The 16908-nt window shown below is 47.8% G+C and overlaps 2 protein-coding genes across 2 annotated transcripts in view; one reads left to right on the forward strand and one right to left on the reverse strand.

Moving 5' to 3' along the window:
* Positions 1 to 8029, reverse strand: part of LOC119433139 (high affinity copper uptake protein 1) — a 109157-nt gene extending 101128 nt beyond the window's left edge. Inside the window, exons 1-2 of the mRNA XM_037700279.2 lie at positions 7924 to 8029; positions 7630 to 7782 (exon numbers count right to left, since the gene is read on the reverse strand). Of these exons, the coding sequence (XP_037556207.1) occupies positions 7630 to 7764 (135 nt within the window). The 5' untranslated portion in view covers positions 7765 to 7782; positions 7924 to 8029. The remainder of the gene's footprint in view (positions 1 to 7629; positions 7783 to 7923) is intronic.
* LOC119433128 (serine protease 33-like) lies at positions 7956 to 15486 on the forward strand. The gene is made up of 4 exons (XM_037700268.2): positions 7956 to 8084; positions 8165 to 8468; positions 11636 to 11775; positions 14634 to 15486. The coding sequence occupies exons 1-4, from the start codon at positions 7956 to 7958 to the stop codon at positions 15294 to 15296; spliced, it is 1236 nt and encodes a 411-aa protein (XP_037556196.1). The 3' UTR covers positions 15297 to 15486.
* The last annotated feature ends 1422 nt before the right edge of the window (positions 15487 to 16908 follow it).

Raw genomic sequence — 16908 nt, forward strand, 5'->3', positions numbered from 1 at the left:
CGCAGGTGCAATGAAGTTTTGGGGGTGGGGGGATTCGGCAAAGCAAGCTCCACTTGAAAAACAATTCAGTGGCAATTTAGCGGTAAATGCGAGAAATATGCGTTAGCATTACGCCGCACCTCTTTGAGTTCCCGGATCCATGATTTAAACCGCGTTCGCCACATTGCAAAGTGTTGTTCAGGAGCTCGCTCGACACACGTGCTGCCTCTTCGAGGAACGAAGTGCAACTGACGGTTACCGTAACTAGACCGGCTTCCCAAACTTCACACACAGTCACGTTTCTCCACTTTTCCACTCCTAATGGTAACGCATAAAAAAAAAAAAAAAGTACCCAGGAGAGGCTGTAAGTTGTGGCTTGAGATGTGTTTCCCTGAGTATAACGTGTCAGGAAGCAATGCACAGAGATTTTGATTTTATCATGCGCTTTCCAATTTCGTAACCTACAGTCAAAGAACTCAAAACGCAATGGTTGTGCACGACCTTCGAGACTGTGGCACGCCGTTGTTTGCACGGCACGCGACGCGATCTCGGCAGGGATCGTTCTGGCATATAGCGATCGTCATATCTTACCGAAAAAAAAAAAAAAAAAAGACTGCATACCTTGCGTACACGCTGAAAGACACCGCAAAAGCAGTGATTGTTCCGCTGCATAATACACCGTTTCAAAGTTAAGGTTGGCACGAGCGAACTCCTCAAAGACCGTCGGCGTTTGTGCCCGAAGGCCACGATATGCTCGAGAGGGCGTCGGAAACGCCCGGCGACATCTGTTGACGTCGTGCGTGGGCACCAGCTAATGGTTAAACTGTCATCGTGAACCAGAAAATTATGGTTCCGCTATACCGTCTGCTGTGAAATGTGCATATCCTCGTCACTTATCTCACTTCCGTGTCACACGCCCCAATAGCGGGCCAGTTCACGTTAGGGTCGATTCCGCTGCTCACAACTGTGTATCTCACGTTCAATTTCTGCAAAGTTAGCTGTTTCATAACATAAAACGCGATGTGACACATGTGTGTCGATGATATCGCGTGCTTCAGAGAAGGCGTTAGGTAATTCCTACATAACAGTGCAGAAGTGATAGAAATAGGGCCGGTGCATAACGTGGCGACTCCTTCCCGCTCCGAGGCTAACCTCCTTCTCTGTTTACTCCTTCACGCTTGCTTCTATTCCTTTACTATCATCCACCACTCACGGCCGTGGTGAAAACTGAGGCGGAGCGGCACTATCATCACTGACGAAGTGCGAAATGCATTAGAATACAAGCGCTACACTATTCCCGGCGAATGCAATAGAAACCAGACAATACACTCAAGGCGCGTCCACTTAGTGTAGACACCTCGGTACTATACGCAAGTTTCTACATTTCAGTACGCAAGATGGCAGACAAATGCATTGGCGCTTTAGTACTTATCTTCCCAGAAAGCTTGTCTTGCTCACTATGTGGTAGACCAGGTTTCAGAATTCCTGCGAAATAGGCGGCTGCCTGCAGCTCTGACCAGCTTCAACCCCGCACTGGCAACCTGTGCTCTAAATTCTTATTTAAACTCATTTAGTGGATTTTAATTATTTAGAAAGTGAACCTGTGGTTACCGCACAATTTCTGATGTTCGCCGACGTGATCAATGACGTGTCACCGAAAAAGTACAGCCTTTAGATAGCTATTGGGACTGTATTTTGTAAGCATTCCTTTCGGCCGACTGTATTAATGTCTCATCATTAGAGACCGGACTATATGTAAATGGCTATTTATTTCCGCGCATCAGGGCCGCGCCATTTTGGTGTATGGGCACGAATTATGGGTTAAGAAGGGGTTTAGCTATAAATTCCTATTATGACCATTTGTGCCTATAACTTCCCATTTCGATCATTCGTGCCTATATATGTGCATATTCTTGCGTTTAGCGTCTGAAAATGCATTTTATTTATTACGCTAATTTTGTCTCGAAAGCCCAGTCTTCTTTCCACAAGACCTAGCAGCATTTGCAGATGTTGTTGCTTATTGGCAACGGACCTGGCAATGTGACGTATGGCAAATAAGAGCTTGCGTTGCAACGCTTATTGATCTTTGAGGGTGTCTCACCACTGCCTAACGCGCTAGTTAACAATAACAGAAAAAGCTGACGAAAAGTCTGTTTATTCGGTAGTAGACACGTCTCTCCATGTTATACTGTATATACGACAGGCGAGGATTAGAGAGAAAAATGCACACCATTTTTGAGGGAGCGAACATTGCTTAACTGCGCGAACAAACGGCCACAAAAAGAGCATGGAATAAGGACAGGCACAAAGTCCTTGTTCCATGCTCTTTTTGTGGCCGTTTGTTCGCGCTGTTAAACGGTGTTCGCTAATATGTGCCAACTCGCCCAACAATAAGTTCTTCTAAAGTTTTTGAGGGAGTTGTACTGTTGGCTGTAGCTCGAAAAGAGGACTGACTGTAAAATACACTGTCCGTATTTTAAGCAGAAGTGTGCGAAGTTCCCTGGAATTACTATGAACTGTAGTTACACGGCATCCTTTTTCAACGCTTACGCTCTTTCTTGGTTGTACCAGCATATGGTGGTTTACGCTCCGTTTCTTTTATCTTTTTTTATTTAGATAAGTGTATGTGAGGAGATACACACCTGTGCTCCAAAGTGTGATAATAAATTTTAAAAAATCTGATGAATAAAGTCATATCGATATAGAAAAAGCGTTTACAGAAGAGTTCTTGGGAACAGTTCACGAGGTGAGACACAGCTAACACCCCGTAACATTAGCTTAAGGTATCCTATGTGTATTGCAACAGCTGTCCAAAATTTTCCAGTATGGTCATTTTGACCTGACAAGCGCAGTGCATACAATGCGCGCTCACGATCGTGTCTGCTAAGAATTACATCGCTACGCGTCGCGGAAATAGCTGAAATTTCAAACTAAACGCCGTTTGCCTTTCTCCTCGCGGGCGCTGCGCTCCAAGACGGGGGAGCGCGATCAAGCTCTTTCATCGTCTCGCGTCTACCTCAGTGTTCATGTGGCACTGACTTACCATACCGCACGTGTTCTCGCGTACAGCTCGCAAGATGGTGCAGAGAGCGACACGAAACAAACGCAACAGCTCGCGGGCTCGCGCGCGAGACCTTTACCGGAAGTGCGCCGCGCAGCATAAACTGCAGAAAAAAATAAAAGAAGGCGGGGACCGTGACGTGTGCGTGACGATTCCTTCGGCTCCGGCATGGAAGAACGCAGGGAAGGAATAGTTCGGGTAGAACGCTCCCTATAGGGCACGTAACAACTTCCAGTGTATAACCAAAATTTTTCTATGTGGCCTGGTGAGGGGTCCTTTAAACAAGAAACAGGAGGAGGAGCAGGGACAAACTTTTAAATAAACCAGCAGTTTAGTTGGCTGGGCCTAGGCCTCCCACGTGGGGACATCGAGGTCTTGCCTATTCGCCGCCTCGCAGGCTTGCTGGGTAGCCCAGAGTTGGTCGTCGAGGTGGGAGCTGCGCAGGGCGGCGTGCCATCTCGACGAGAGGGTCACGGTATTATTTGTCGGATATTGGTCTTTACATTCCCATAGCATGTGGGGAAGTGATGCTGCCTGATTCTTACAGATCTTGCAAATATTACTAGGGTAGGTGCCTGGGTAGATCTTGTGGTAACGTGTTAGTGAGGGGTACGTGCTTGTAACAGGCGAAGGGTGGTTGCCTGTGCTCTGTTTAGCTTCTGATGAGGGATGGGGAAGGTTCTTCTTTCGAGATAGAATGATTTCGTAAGGTCATTGTAGCTGGTGAGGCGATCGCGTTCCGCGGGAGCACCTGCGCTGTCTCCGGCACGGTTGACAAGGCCTCGTGCTACGGAGTGAGCACCTCACCAGCCTTTAAACAAGAAACACAGTTTTTTTTTTTTTTCGCTCAAACAAATTTCCGAGATTCCCACAGGGACACAGTAAAGGATCCCAGAGAGTTCGATGCCCTCAAAAATACGGAAATGGAAATACACTCCATTAACCTCCGTCGATGTTGCGCACTTGTTGTCATGCTATACAGTATAAGCTCATTGTGAGCGAGAAGAGGCACAATCTTGACCTTGATAAACATGTGTTACTGTGATAGGTTTTAAAAAGACTTCTAAACGTACAGTCTTCAACGTTTCTTTTCTTGCTGCAACATTTTTTTTTTACTTCAATTCATTAGGCACGAATTTTAGCTTCTCATTAACCGTTTAGCGGCTTTCCTGGCGTACTTTTTGCTTTTGTGCTTGCTCCATTTGATTCGATTGTTAGCAGGAAAGTGTGGATATTAAATATTGGCTACTGGCTCATTTTGTCAGGACAGATTAATAAGCATGCTGGTTGCAGTATCATAATTATGATCATATGTTAATGTACACTGCAGGATGAACGCATCTGCCAGCGATCTCCAATTACCCCTGTCTTGCTCTAGCTGATGCCAAGTTGTGCCGGCAAATTTCCTCATTTCATCACCACACCCAATTTTCCGCCGTCCTCGACTGCACTTCCCTTCCCTTGGCAAACCATTCTGCTACTCTAATTGAGCACTTCACATTACATGGCCTGCGCAGCTCCATTTGCCCCTCTTAATGTCAAGTAGAATATCGGCTATCCCCGTTTGCTCTCTGATCCACACCGCTTTCTTCCTGTATCTTAACGTTACGCCTAACATTTTTCGTTCCATCGCTCGTTTCGCGGTCCTTAACTTGCAGCGTGCAATATGCGGGTTGACAAAAAAGCGGCCTCTCGACTGCCCAACTAATCCCTGGGAATCGATGGCTTGCACTGCAGCGGTTCTACCTCGTAAGTGAACGCAATTTGGGGTATCTTACCATGAAAATCGGCAAAGAACATTCAATACTGAAAAGTCGCGGTTTGTGAACAAATTATAGTGCCTATATTTCGGCACCTATATGGCACCTAAAATGAGGCTTTCAGTGCCTGTTTTAGGTGCCTAAAGCCCACATTTCTAGTGCCTAAAAATCCGGCCTCTAGTCATCATCCATCGCCTCGGTTGGTTGGTTCCAGCGACAACGGGGGCAGAGCATTAAACAAGCCCATGACGACGAGCGAAAAGAATAGAAAAGGAAATAATCGCGAACTTTCTTTAAAGGTTACTTTATTTTTTTTTTTTCCATCGGAACAACCGGCGCCCGCATGGATGAACCTGAGCAAAGAAGTAAAACTTGCGTTAATCCATGTGCTATTTATGTTTCAATCATGGCTGAATAAAAACAAGTGTAACTGACGCGTTGGTATCTAGAATTTGCAGAGTCGCGTTATGCGCTCTGGCAATTCTCATTTGTCTTCTTTCTGAGAGTAACTTGAAGGTAATAGCGCAAAAAAGACACACAAAAAAAAAGAAGAGAGAAAAGGATGATGACAGGAGGAGACGAACACGGCGCTGTTTATTGCATGTACTTAATTAACAGCGAAGCTGTTAAGGCGAGATCCGCAGCGGTTTTTGTGCGGCGGCAACGTGTGATGGCTCGGCCAGGATAATCGAATGTCAACCAGAGAACAGTCAGCAACGCAGCCGGCACCGGAGACCGCAAGCAGCCATATACTGTATGATGACCAGGGTGTCGGTGAGAACGCCCAGCCGGACGCCGGCGATGTACTGTATAATAGTATATATTAACTGTAATATAGTATGATAAGTATATTACTTGTCTGGTAATATAGTATAGCAAGTCAGCAACGGAGCCGCACCAGGCCATCGGAATGCGCAACCAGCCTCACGCAGACATCGGTATAGAGCCCGCGCAGCATGCATGAACATGCGTCGATACAGCGGAGAGAATCATCATCATCATCATCATCATCATCATCATCATCATCATCATTTTATGTCCACTGCAGGACGAATACCTCTCCCAGGGATCTATAATTACCCAAGTCTTGCGCTAGCTGATTCCAACTTGCGCCTGCAAATTTCCTTAGTATAGAAGTATACTAAGCTCGGATTCAGTTAAGCGTTTGAAAGGGCTCGCGCCGGATACTGTGAAGCGTTGGCAAAGTCTTGGGTAGATTTCGGGCAGTGGCAAACTAAGACTTCCGAAGCGTGCGCGTGATAACTCCCTTATACAGCTTCGCTGTTTTTCACGTATGAGTACTTCGGATGTGCAGAGGTGAGCGGCCTTGTCTAGAACGCGGGAACGGCGGCTTCTGGTGCGCCCTGGAGCCAGCCAGCGACGTCTAACGGGTGTTGCTGGGCCAAACGTCCCCAGCACCTACCGTTAGACGTCGGACCCAGCAGCTATAGCGTTAGACGTCGCTGGCTGGCGCCAGAGAGCCCCGGACGCCGCCGATCCGGCGTTCTAGACAAGGCTGCTCACGTCTGTACATACACCTGCGAAATGTTTGTGTTACACCCGCGAAAGTATGGGGGAAGTTGTACTGCTAAAGAACATGCTATACCGAAATTGCAGCTCAGAAGGACCCTCTTTTTTTTTTTATTACAGTTAGCGTTCTTAGCCTACTTTGCGCACTTTTCGCGAATGTTGCTATGTATCGAACCGTTTCCCCGCCAACTCGGGTCACTGGATAGTACATGGCCTAATGGCTGTGCTGAGGGAACTGCGTTCGAAACCAACAGTCGGACCAACTGCGGCCACTCAGTATGTGACACTATGGGCCGCTCTTCATAATAATTATCATAACATAAAAAATATAATTAGCAATTATACTACCCATCATAAGATTTCTAATCATATTAACGTCGTCAATCATCTACAAAGGGTGGATGCGCTGTCATTGTTTTTTTTTCCTTTATTTTTTCGTATTTATGCTCGTGCTCGAAAAAAAAAGAAGCATTCTTTTTCACGTTATTTAACTCATACGTAACTGCGCATTGCCCAAGATTTCAGTGCTGTTGAGTTTACTCTGTTAAAAGGCACTCCGAAAACGCCCTAAGGTGCCCCCCCCCCCCCTTCCTCCACCCTTGCACTACGGTGATAACAAAACTTCAAAAACATAATAAGCGCTTGTGAAAATATTAGATATCGATATGGATGCTACGAATCTAAGCGTAAGTATATGCAACAAAAACATTTTTTTGTAAAGAGAATGGCAGATTTACGAAAACAGTGAGAACCACGGTCCGATCCATCATCGTCAACGTTTTCCAGTGAATAAGATAAAAAAAAAAACTATTGTTTCTTCACAGAGATATTCCTGTAATAACTGCCTTTGACTGCAGCCTGAAAGAAAGGACAGTAAAATAATAATTATGGTAAGATATTCTTACGGTGTGAAGGCGCACGTGATTATAATTATATAAAATTACAAAGGGATTGTAACTTCTTAAAATCGAAATTATTCCTACGGAAATCTGCGATGTGGGGGAAGAAAGTAATACGAGGGTAGACGAAAAAAAAAAAAGTAAAGCACCGCTTATGTTTCTTTCATTCCTTCGCGCTTCTTTCATGTGGATGTCTACTTCGTCTTTCTTTCATACAGATATATATTATTCATTGGGTCATCATGATGTTGGTTGTTGGAATAGTTATTCGGTCAGTTATATCATTCCGTACTGGCACCTGAGGTAGGCTCGACCATGCAGCACTCAGCCACAGCAGCCCCTAACAGATGTCGTTCAGTGGCGCACGACTTTCCACGGCGGCCATTCGTCCAGAGCTCACCATTGTTTCTGCTCTTCGGGTAGGGCCCAGATTGGAGCTCCCTTTTCTCGTCCCGCCCCCCCACCGTGGCCACCAGCGCCTCCTCTCCCGTTGATGGCGGCGTGCCGGCGGGATTAGCGGCGGCGCCACGTGCATCGCCGGGTTGGGCAACGCCTGTGGGGGGGGACGGAGGAGAGTGGTGCGAGCGAGGGGGACCCCTCGGCCCCTTTGTTCTTGGAGTCGCGCGCCGCCTCCGGCGCAGGGCCCGTGGGCCCGCAGCTGCGGCACACCTGCACCCCCCACCTGAGCGCTCACCTGGCACGGGACTGAGGCCACGTGTGCCAGAGATGGTGCTGAACGCCGTCCGAGCGGCCGCGCTGGCCGCGCTCCTGCTGCTTCCGACGGCCGCCGCACTCTGGGGTCCCTGGTCCGCCTGCCGCCGATGCCAGCAGACCCGGCGCCAACTGTGTCCGCCGGTGAGTGCCGGCACACCTCGAGGGTCCCGGCGCGGCCACGGGCCGTCGCTGACCACGAATGCGTATGGCTTGCGATGCAGGGTTCCGAGTGCGGACCGATGTGGCTCGAGGTGCGCGCATGTCCCGGGAAACGGTGCCCGCAGCCGCGGCTCCGTGCCCGCGCGGCCAGGAGGCCGCCAGCCTCAGAGAGAAACTTCCGCGTGCTGCACCACCTGCAGAGCCTCGTCTACTCGGACTGGTCTGGCTGGTCTCCCTGCAGCAGCGACTGCAAAACGAGGCGTCAGAGGCTTTGCAAGATGCCGCTGGTCTGTGGCCAAGGCCATCTACACGAGGACGCACTCTGCTACGTGCGCGGCAGCCCCTGCGAGAAGCGCTTCGCCTCAGGTCAGTGAGCACAACGGTGCGGCCGAACTCGCGCGATGACGACGCGCGGCTGATCGCGCGCTGGCGGCTTTTACCACGTTCTGCTGACGAGAGGGAGCGGCGGCGAGTTGCCACTGCACCGCTGCCGCTCTCTCAGCGTCCAGCACACCCGCCTTTTCGACTGTTGCTGCCAGATTAAAAGTGGTAACGACCATAATCAACGTGTCGCCTGAAAATGATGCATATAGCTATAGCTATTTGCGAGATTTGTCTTTTTTCCTTGGGCACTAATTTAGCTTTTTGGATGTAGAAAAAATGCCGGCCATGTTGTCTACGCTACGATCTCACTTTCCTTCTTAATTCCTTCCTTTCTTTTCTTTTTGATCAGGCAACGGTGTGCCCTTTAGTGATGCACATATACGAAGTTGTTCCTACTGCGGGCGTGCGATATCACTAGTTTTCGGTTAAAGCTCAATGGAGAGGAGAACTTGAGGTTTTATAACGCAGCAATACTATAAATTTCTGAATGCGTTATTGCGTCACGAAAAGCGACGCCCAGGCAATTACCGGCCGACTCCCAAGCTATAAGGGCGCTTTAAGTATACGGCTTCACAAACGAACCAACCGAGACGACCAATTCCATCAGAAATGGCAGTGCATTGGGTCAAGTCCAAGAAGTTTTTCGTTAATATGAGTTGTTCACCGCTCGCCAGCTCCCTTCGCTAATATGTACGTTATCACAATTAGCCGGAGCCTAATCTCACGCAGTACTCTAGCACGCAAGTTTCTTTGTGAATTCAGGCCCTAGGCTATCCATTTTCTCACATTAAAATTGTAAGTGTTGACTTTATGGCACATGCTGCAATTGCAGCAATGAACCCAGATAACCGGAGAGTCATGCCCACAAACAAATCCGCATACTAACGAATAGTCTTGAGATATCCGTCCCCAATAACTCCACTCAGATGCAGTAGCGTTCCAGTTTGTTTCTTCCTTAACTGCATGAAGGAGGCTTTCGGAAAATTGTTTACTAGAATGCCGATGCATTTTGTGGCACATTTTTGAGAAAGATATTTCGAAACTCATGCTATAGTCTCGTAATTTTAGCAAAGTATATAAAACCTCGTTATTACCCAACTTAATTTCTACAAATGTAATGTGCGTCTTAATATGAATAATTAAAAATTTAATTAGTGGAGCTTTTTAATTAGTTAACAAAACATTTCAATTTTTCTTCGGACAAATATTATTCGTCTCTTTTGAGTAAGCCCCATAGCGAGGTCGAATGGCGGTATCTGCTCCAGATTATTATTTAAAAAAAATAAAAATATAAAAGAAGCCATATTTCAAGTGCCCAAAATGACGCCGTACTTCTTCATATTAGGTAGCGCAACATTTTAAAGAAAATGTGCCTTCTGGCAATCCACGCTCTATCAAAACACACTAAAAGCAGTTGACACCCTTTGGGGCGTATTTAGTCCCCAAAGCATAATCGTCATTCGTCTGGCTTGCGTTTCCTTTCTTGAAAACTGTGCTCGCTACTTTCCTGTCAGGAATGTCATGTCACGCTGACAACGCGCATGCCGTTCGTCACCTGCAAGTACCAGGTGCGCAGCGTTGAAGAAAGGAAAGCCACGCGAGATGGATGACGATTATTCTTGTTGTCAACAGTTTTTAGAGCGAAAGAAAAGGTTCCGCAATAACTTAAGATGTAATGCTAAGATATCTCAAGGCCCCCCCCCCCCCCCCCCCCTTTTTTTTTTTTTTAGTCTGAAGTAAACGTAGGCACCTCTCAAGAGTAAAGTATTACTTGGGCATGTTATATGCGTAGTCCAATAGCCATGGTCACGTCAACCGTTTGATTTCTTCGTCGGGAGTATGTTGTAAATGCACGTCGCATAATAGCTAAGCCGCCGACATATTTGCGCGGAAAGCTGCAGGAAGCACGTCTGAAGTGATTAAGGGACCATATTTTGTATCGATTCTTTCGATTTTTCATTCTTTTCACTCTCCGTCATTGGCTCGCGCGAAGTCTCGTCCCCGCTTTTGCCGGAATCGGAGGGACGGATAAGAAATGAACATGCTTGGAGGGAAAAAATTATTTCTGAGAAGATACAGCCTTATAGGTTCCCTTATTAGAAAGATCGTAACGTTCTAGCCTTGGAATGTTACGACGTAAATTAACCTGAAGTTCAATTGAAGAAAGGTCGCTGGACAAGACACTGAACTAAATATACGGCATTATGAAAAAAAAAAGGCAATGACCAATTCTCGCTGAAGGAAACAACGTTGACTGAGCCTTGAGAACTTTACTTCAATCAATCAATCAATCAATCAATCAATCAATCAATCAATCAATTACTGAAATGGATGTATAGATGCAGGTCCACTTCGCGCAGTTGCTGCAAGACTGCTTTATAAGATTGTGCCCCATAAGCCGTTGCGGATGGTATTCTGGGTGAGGGGTTGGTAGACTCGATGCTCCAATATCTGTCACCGGGTGGACCTTATTCTTCGGCTTCACCGCAGATGACTCGGACCATCCGCTACTTGCAGAAACAGAACACCTCGGACAGGCCACAAGTTTTTTCACAGTGGGTCTCGAGGCCCCGGTGACAGATGGTGTAAGCCCCCGACGTCCGACACGCAGCAAGCTCTCATATATGCTATTCGAGCCAGAGACTTGTTGCGCTCCGGTGGGCTTCATTTAATTGCGTGGCTGGATTTCTTCTCTTCGGTTCTGTTTCTTTTCCAACCTTTTTTCTCCTTTCCGGTATGTATGTGTGTGTGATAGAGAGGCAAACAAAGAAAGAGTGAAAGGACGTCCGCCGATTGTGATAGTGAACTATCAGCGATTGCGTCCGGCCAGTGACTAACAGTTCTAGCGAATGAGAAGTTTCGTGTATTTTGGCCCTGTGTTCACATTCACAAAGCTATTCGTGTGCAACAACGGGCGTAGGCCAAACCTGATAGCCAAACGCGAGATGGCTATGAAGAAACCGGTTAGACTTTCGACGCACTCGTTATCGCTATCGACGTGCACGTCCATAAGGACTGCTGTCGTATGTGCTAATTTTGCGGATTTGTGATGTGCGAACTGTCGAGCGTGTGATCCCTCAGGCAAAGCTGAGGCACGAGCTTGCCGCGCAGACGCCCGAGTGTAACGTCCTTTCTTTTCTCGTTCGCAGCCAGAGGAGGAGGGGTCTCCGAGAATGAGGACGACGACGGGACCCAGCTGGGCAGCTGCGGCGTGCCAAGAAGCCCGCAGAGGCCAGCTCTGCGCATCATTGGAGGGCAGCCCGCCGCCCGAGGGAGGTGGCCGTGGCAGGTGAGTGTGTTGCGAAGACGGGGAATGAGACCTCCGTGCACCCTCCCGCCCTAACCACCACGTACGAACTAGCAAAGCCAGGAAAGAAAGCTGCGCAGAAGGGACACACAGAGGGAGGAACAAAACCGGCATTGAGGGGCGCGCCTGCGTGCATGGTAGGCGCGACCAAGCTGCCGGTAAGTTTGCACAACAAGCAGTCCCGTTCAGAATCATGAAAGGAGCGCGAAAGAGGGACGAAAGCCGTTGTTTTCTACTTAGTTACCGGGTCACCGAGATTATCGCCGTGTGCGGAATGGTACCTGGCCAGTACTACAGTTCGTTGTGGTTTCCACGTCGCCTTGGGTATAGTGTTACTTGGACCGAGTGAACAGTTCAATTCACTAAATAACCAAATTACGACCAGCTTACGCCCATTTTACCTGGTCGGAAAGTCAAGCGAGCAGGACGACCACACCGTCACGACTAAAGTGTTTTTTTTTTTAATTGACTCGTTTGTAACAGGGTGACGTATTATCACCATAAGTTAGACCGCTCGTTCAATTTGTCCATACCAACAATAGCTATAGACCTACAGAATTGAGGCAAATGCGATGGCACAGACAGGGCCTCGACAAGGTCAGACGTCACGGCAAAACAAATGTCTCGTCATAGGTCCTGGCAACCACAACACACCCTACCACTGGCCGAATTCACAAAGCTTTTCGTTCGTACGAGTTGCTTATTCGCCGGCCGCTTTAATATTATTATTTCGCTGTCACTATTGACTGGTACTTAATCTTACAGATTAAGCGTAAGAAGTGCTTTCTGAATACGGGTGCACATTTTAATTATTCTCATAGACTCTACCACGGTCGTAAATGTAGTATTTCCTTATATATTCTTTTTCCCTTTGTTTCTATATCGACGGTTGCGCATTTGCGAGTTTGCATAATGTTCACTTACACTTGGGTGTTATGAATCGCTTGACCTGCTTTTCGTTCTTTCATATATTGTTCGTTTACCAACCCTCCTCGCTCTAATGTCAGGTGCTGTAGGTAATACGACAAGTAAATGCATAAATTTAAATAAGCAGTTGCCTCTTCAATACCGTGTTTGCACATGGCAGCTCGTGGTCGGCGCTCGTGAAAGAAGCTGCTGGTTCCCGTTACATCCTATTTACACCATTCTGAGCCTCAAGCCAGCAAAACGTCAAACGCCTTTATATGCTGTTCAGAAGCCAAGGAACACAAAAGTAGGAACTAAAGCTAGCTATGCATTATTCATAACTATTTGAACTGGATTTCAGCCTTTAGAACTTTGCTTTGTTACAAGGCTAAATAAAAGCGCTTAACCGTCTCTACGACCGAAGGGCAATGTCGGGAGGCATAGTCATAGATAAGTGGAGGCTTGTCCATGACTTGGAAAAAAATATATCTAAAGCAACGGTTTAAATTTTTAGAACGCAGCACGCTAAATAGTCGTGCACATGAAATATTTTCATGTGTGTGCGGGTGGCGGGGTGAAAAGGGATGTATTACACTTTGTATATAAAAGAAAAAACGGAGAGGAGAGGGGAGGGGGCAGTCACAAAGACTTAGGCACTTTTGACATTTTCAAGTTATTTACTGCGCAAAGGAGTTGCGTAGATACGGCTGTTCTCACTTCTGGGGTACGATTCCGGGCCGTGGCGGCCGCATTCCGATTGGGGCGACATTCAAAACGTTGGTGCACCAATAAGTATAGGCGCACGTCTATACACAAATCCCAGGTAGTCAAAATTAATGCCAAGTCCTACACTATGGCATCTTACATAGCCCCAGTGTTGCTTTAGGATGAATCAATAAATCGATCATTCATACTCAAGCGAAACGCGCACTTGCTCCTCGCCGCTCTTATTTTCAATTTAGCCACTTGGCCTTGAATTTGCCAATCTTTAGGAGATAATTACGCGTATGCCAATTAGTGCAAGAGCTTGACATTTTGAAAATGTCATTTAAAATTATTGACTCCGCATACATTTTAGGCTGGCCGTCATAACGACGCGAGATGCGCAATTTGAGCGTTACGCCATAGAGTGACAATACGGGTGCCCTAACTCTGTTTCATATGCAATAAAAGAGAGATGTATGTACGATAAAAGAGAAATGAAAGCAAGAAGCGGAACCGACGAACGCGCCGTTGTTTCCGACAGGAAGTTAACACGAGTCTTGCGACGGAACTGGCATCGTGGTTGCTGAAAGCGAAAGCGCTTGACGCTCTCTTCCGTGGTCGATACCAGGACACCTATCGTCAATTGCAATGGCGTGCGAAATAGCTCCAACAAGCCAAGCGACACGATGGAGGGTGTGCCGCAGCATGCCTAGGAAGGAAACCTTACTTGCCTACTCCCATAGTTCTTGGGCACGGCAGATTGCGTGATAGCGATAGGGCGCCTCTTGATCCACTGAGCGCCACTGACAGACTTGGAGTTCTCAGCTCCCTGATTTTCACCGGTAGCAAGAAAAAGTGTACAATATGTATGACGCTGCTGGACATCCTATGGTGATTGCGTACTTTACGTTCACTGCCAGACATGGCTGTGTCATCACGTGCTGAACAATGCGCTGCACATCTTTTCAAAGGTATAAAGTGAATGTGTGGCACATATAGCGCTTGTTTTGGCCGCTTGAGCAGCATTTAGAATGTCCCGGAGGTAATAAAAATAGGTTCGCATTCTGTTGGTCCAGACTGCCAGTGAAAGCATTCATTCGGTATTCAAGTTCAAATGATTACGACTGTCGTGCGAATTCAGCTTGTTCACATCAATGCACATCGGTTCGATGCCAAGTCACGCTTGAGCGCTGGAGTGTACCTTACACAGAGTTTATCCTTTCGCGCAGGTGGCGCTACTGAACCGGCGGCGCGAACCTTTCTGCGGCGGCACATTGATAGCCCCTGGCTGGGTGCTCACGGCGGCACACTGCCTGCGCCGGCGGCTCCTTGTGCTGGCCGGGGAGCACAGCCTGGGTCGTCCCGAGGGCTCCGAAGTCACTGTGCGAGTAGCCGAGGCTATCGCACACCCTCAATACGACCCCGAGACCGTGGACATGGACCTGGCGCTTCTGCGCCTGCGCAGCGAGCTGACGCTCGGGCCCTACGTGTTGCCGGCCTGCCTGCCCGAGCAAGGCGACACCCCCCCTCCCGGAGCGCTGGCCACAATACTTGGCTGGGGCAAGCTCAGCAAGAGGCACGCCAACGGCTCCGACCTGTTGCACCAGGCACAGGTGCCGCTCGTGCCACACTCCGAGTGCCGCGCAGTGTACGCCGACTACCTCATCAGTGACAACATGATGTGCGCTGGCTATCGGCGCGGAAGAGTCGATTCTTGCGCTGGTGACAGTGGGGGTCCACTGCTGGCTAGGGACGACCGTGGTCGCTGGACGGTGTTTGGCGTCACCAGCTTCGGCGAAGGCTGTGCGCGTCAAGGACGCTTTGGCATCTACGCAAAAGTGGCCAACGCGGCGCGCTGGCTGCGCCGCATCATGGCCGGCAGCCGGCCATAGACCACCACACATCCCCTACCAGTGCTTCTAGTCTCAAAGCCGGCACGCGCCGGCCGTGTGTCACGTGTTGCGCGTCTTTATCAAATATATGCACCGTTGTTTTTATATGCCTCTCAGAGAGGCCATAGTCTTGTATACGCCTTTATCAAGAGTGACTGCACGCTCGAAATAAATATTATTCTATGCTTGATATGTGCACGGTACAGAGTCACCTTCTTTCAGCCAAAATCTCAGCAAAAAAGAAAACGAAAGACGATGCGCCGAGGGCGTGCTCCTTCGACATCGTTGCGCCTACCTGGCGGTGCAGTACGTGGAAGGCAGATTACCGAACTGAGCGAGCTAATTAGGGTGTCTCCATGGATGCTCTCCGTCGCATCGCCCCGGGTAGGGTGAAGAGAAGGGGCACTCGCTACAGGTAAACGAATTGATCTCGGCTGCCTCTGCCATTTGAGAGCCAAGTTCGCACGACTCGGCAGTGCGCTCGGAAGCAGCTGTGGCCATTCAGTCACTGTTTTCGAAGAATATAACTGCCCACTTGCGCATGTGCACTGACCACTACAGAAATGGTTCTAAACTCTATCATTTTCCTATATATTGTATTGCACCTTTAGGTTCCGGCTAATGTTGAGTGTTCCAGCTGAAACCACAAGAGAAACGGTCCTTGCGAAATGACTTGTAACTGCGCGATTATGAAGCAAATTACTGTTTTATGGACAAAAATATCCAACACCAACGAGCTCCCCTCCACCGTCTTAAAACAACGTGGAAAGCGACAGTACAACTTCGCAAGCGACTCCGCAAAACCAATGCAGATCCGCTTAGAAGAAGTGGGCGAGTATTGGTAATTTGGTAGGCTACCACTATTAGCTGCAGTCGACCAACTCATTGTCCACATGAAGTGTGCGTATGACAACATTCATTTGCTATCAAAATATTATTATTTGCTCTTCCATAGATACATAGAAAAGATCGTGATCTGGAGCTATGCGAGGTTTAGTCCGTATGTTAGTGCACCAAGTTGAAGTGAATTATGCCAATGAGCATGGAAGCAAGACGTGTGTCGGAGTGAGCCTCCAGTGACCGACCGACTAAGCTGCGCAGGCGCAATTTTATGTTGGTAGTTTTTTTTTTTTTTTTTTGCTAAGTGTCACTGGCATCGATCCTCGAGTTCTTTCGTACGTCGGCCGGGTAACGTGATTTAATTGTGATCGACTCGGTACAATGCCAGTAAGCGCAACTCACTTCTGCGTAATGAAGCGATAAATCACGACATTCAGGGTGTGCATATAATGTCGAAGCATAGGGATCTTCAAAGCACACAGACGTTTTAATGAAATAGCGCATAATATTTAACCTTTTCTTTGATTTCTTATACTTGGGAGATACCATTCTTGGGCAACTGGGGACGTGCTCCCGGAAGCTCCGGTATTTATAGCCCTAAATTAAAACAAAAGGAAAGAAAAGTTTGACCAACAATGTTGTGGCAGTGAGCGCATCTCTTCCCTGCGTAATAAAACATTAAATAGCGACATAAAACCTGCGCATATAATGTCGGCTTGGAGGTTATCTAAAGCACACAGATTTTTTAAGAGAATAGCGCATGATATTCATT

The sequence above is a fragment of the Dermacentor silvarum genome, chromosome 1 (genome assembly GCF_013339745.2).
Source record: "Dermacentor silvarum isolate Dsil-2018 chromosome 1, BIME_Dsil_1.4, whole genome shotgun sequence".
In the NCBI taxonomy this organism is placed as follows: domain Eukaryota; kingdom Metazoa; phylum Arthropoda; class Arachnida; order Ixodida; family Ixodidae; genus Dermacentor; species Dermacentor silvarum.

What these genes read in the sequence shown, in the direction of transcription:
- LOC119433128 (XM_037700268.2), top strand. Translation starts at nt 7,956, where the DNA reads ATGGTGCTGAACGCCGTCCGAGCGGCCGCGCTGGCCGCGCTCCTGCTG. An exon ending in GGCGCCAACTGTGTCCGCCG is followed by an intron (nt 8,085 to 8,164) that starts GTGAGTGCCGGC and finishes CTTGCGATGCAG; the next exon opens with GGTTCCGAGTGCGGACCGAT. An exon ending in CGAGAAGCGCTTCGCCTCAG is followed by an intron (nt 8,469 to 11,635) that starts GTCAGTGAGCAC and finishes TCTCGTTCGCAG; the next exon opens with CCAGAGGAGGAGGGGTCTCC.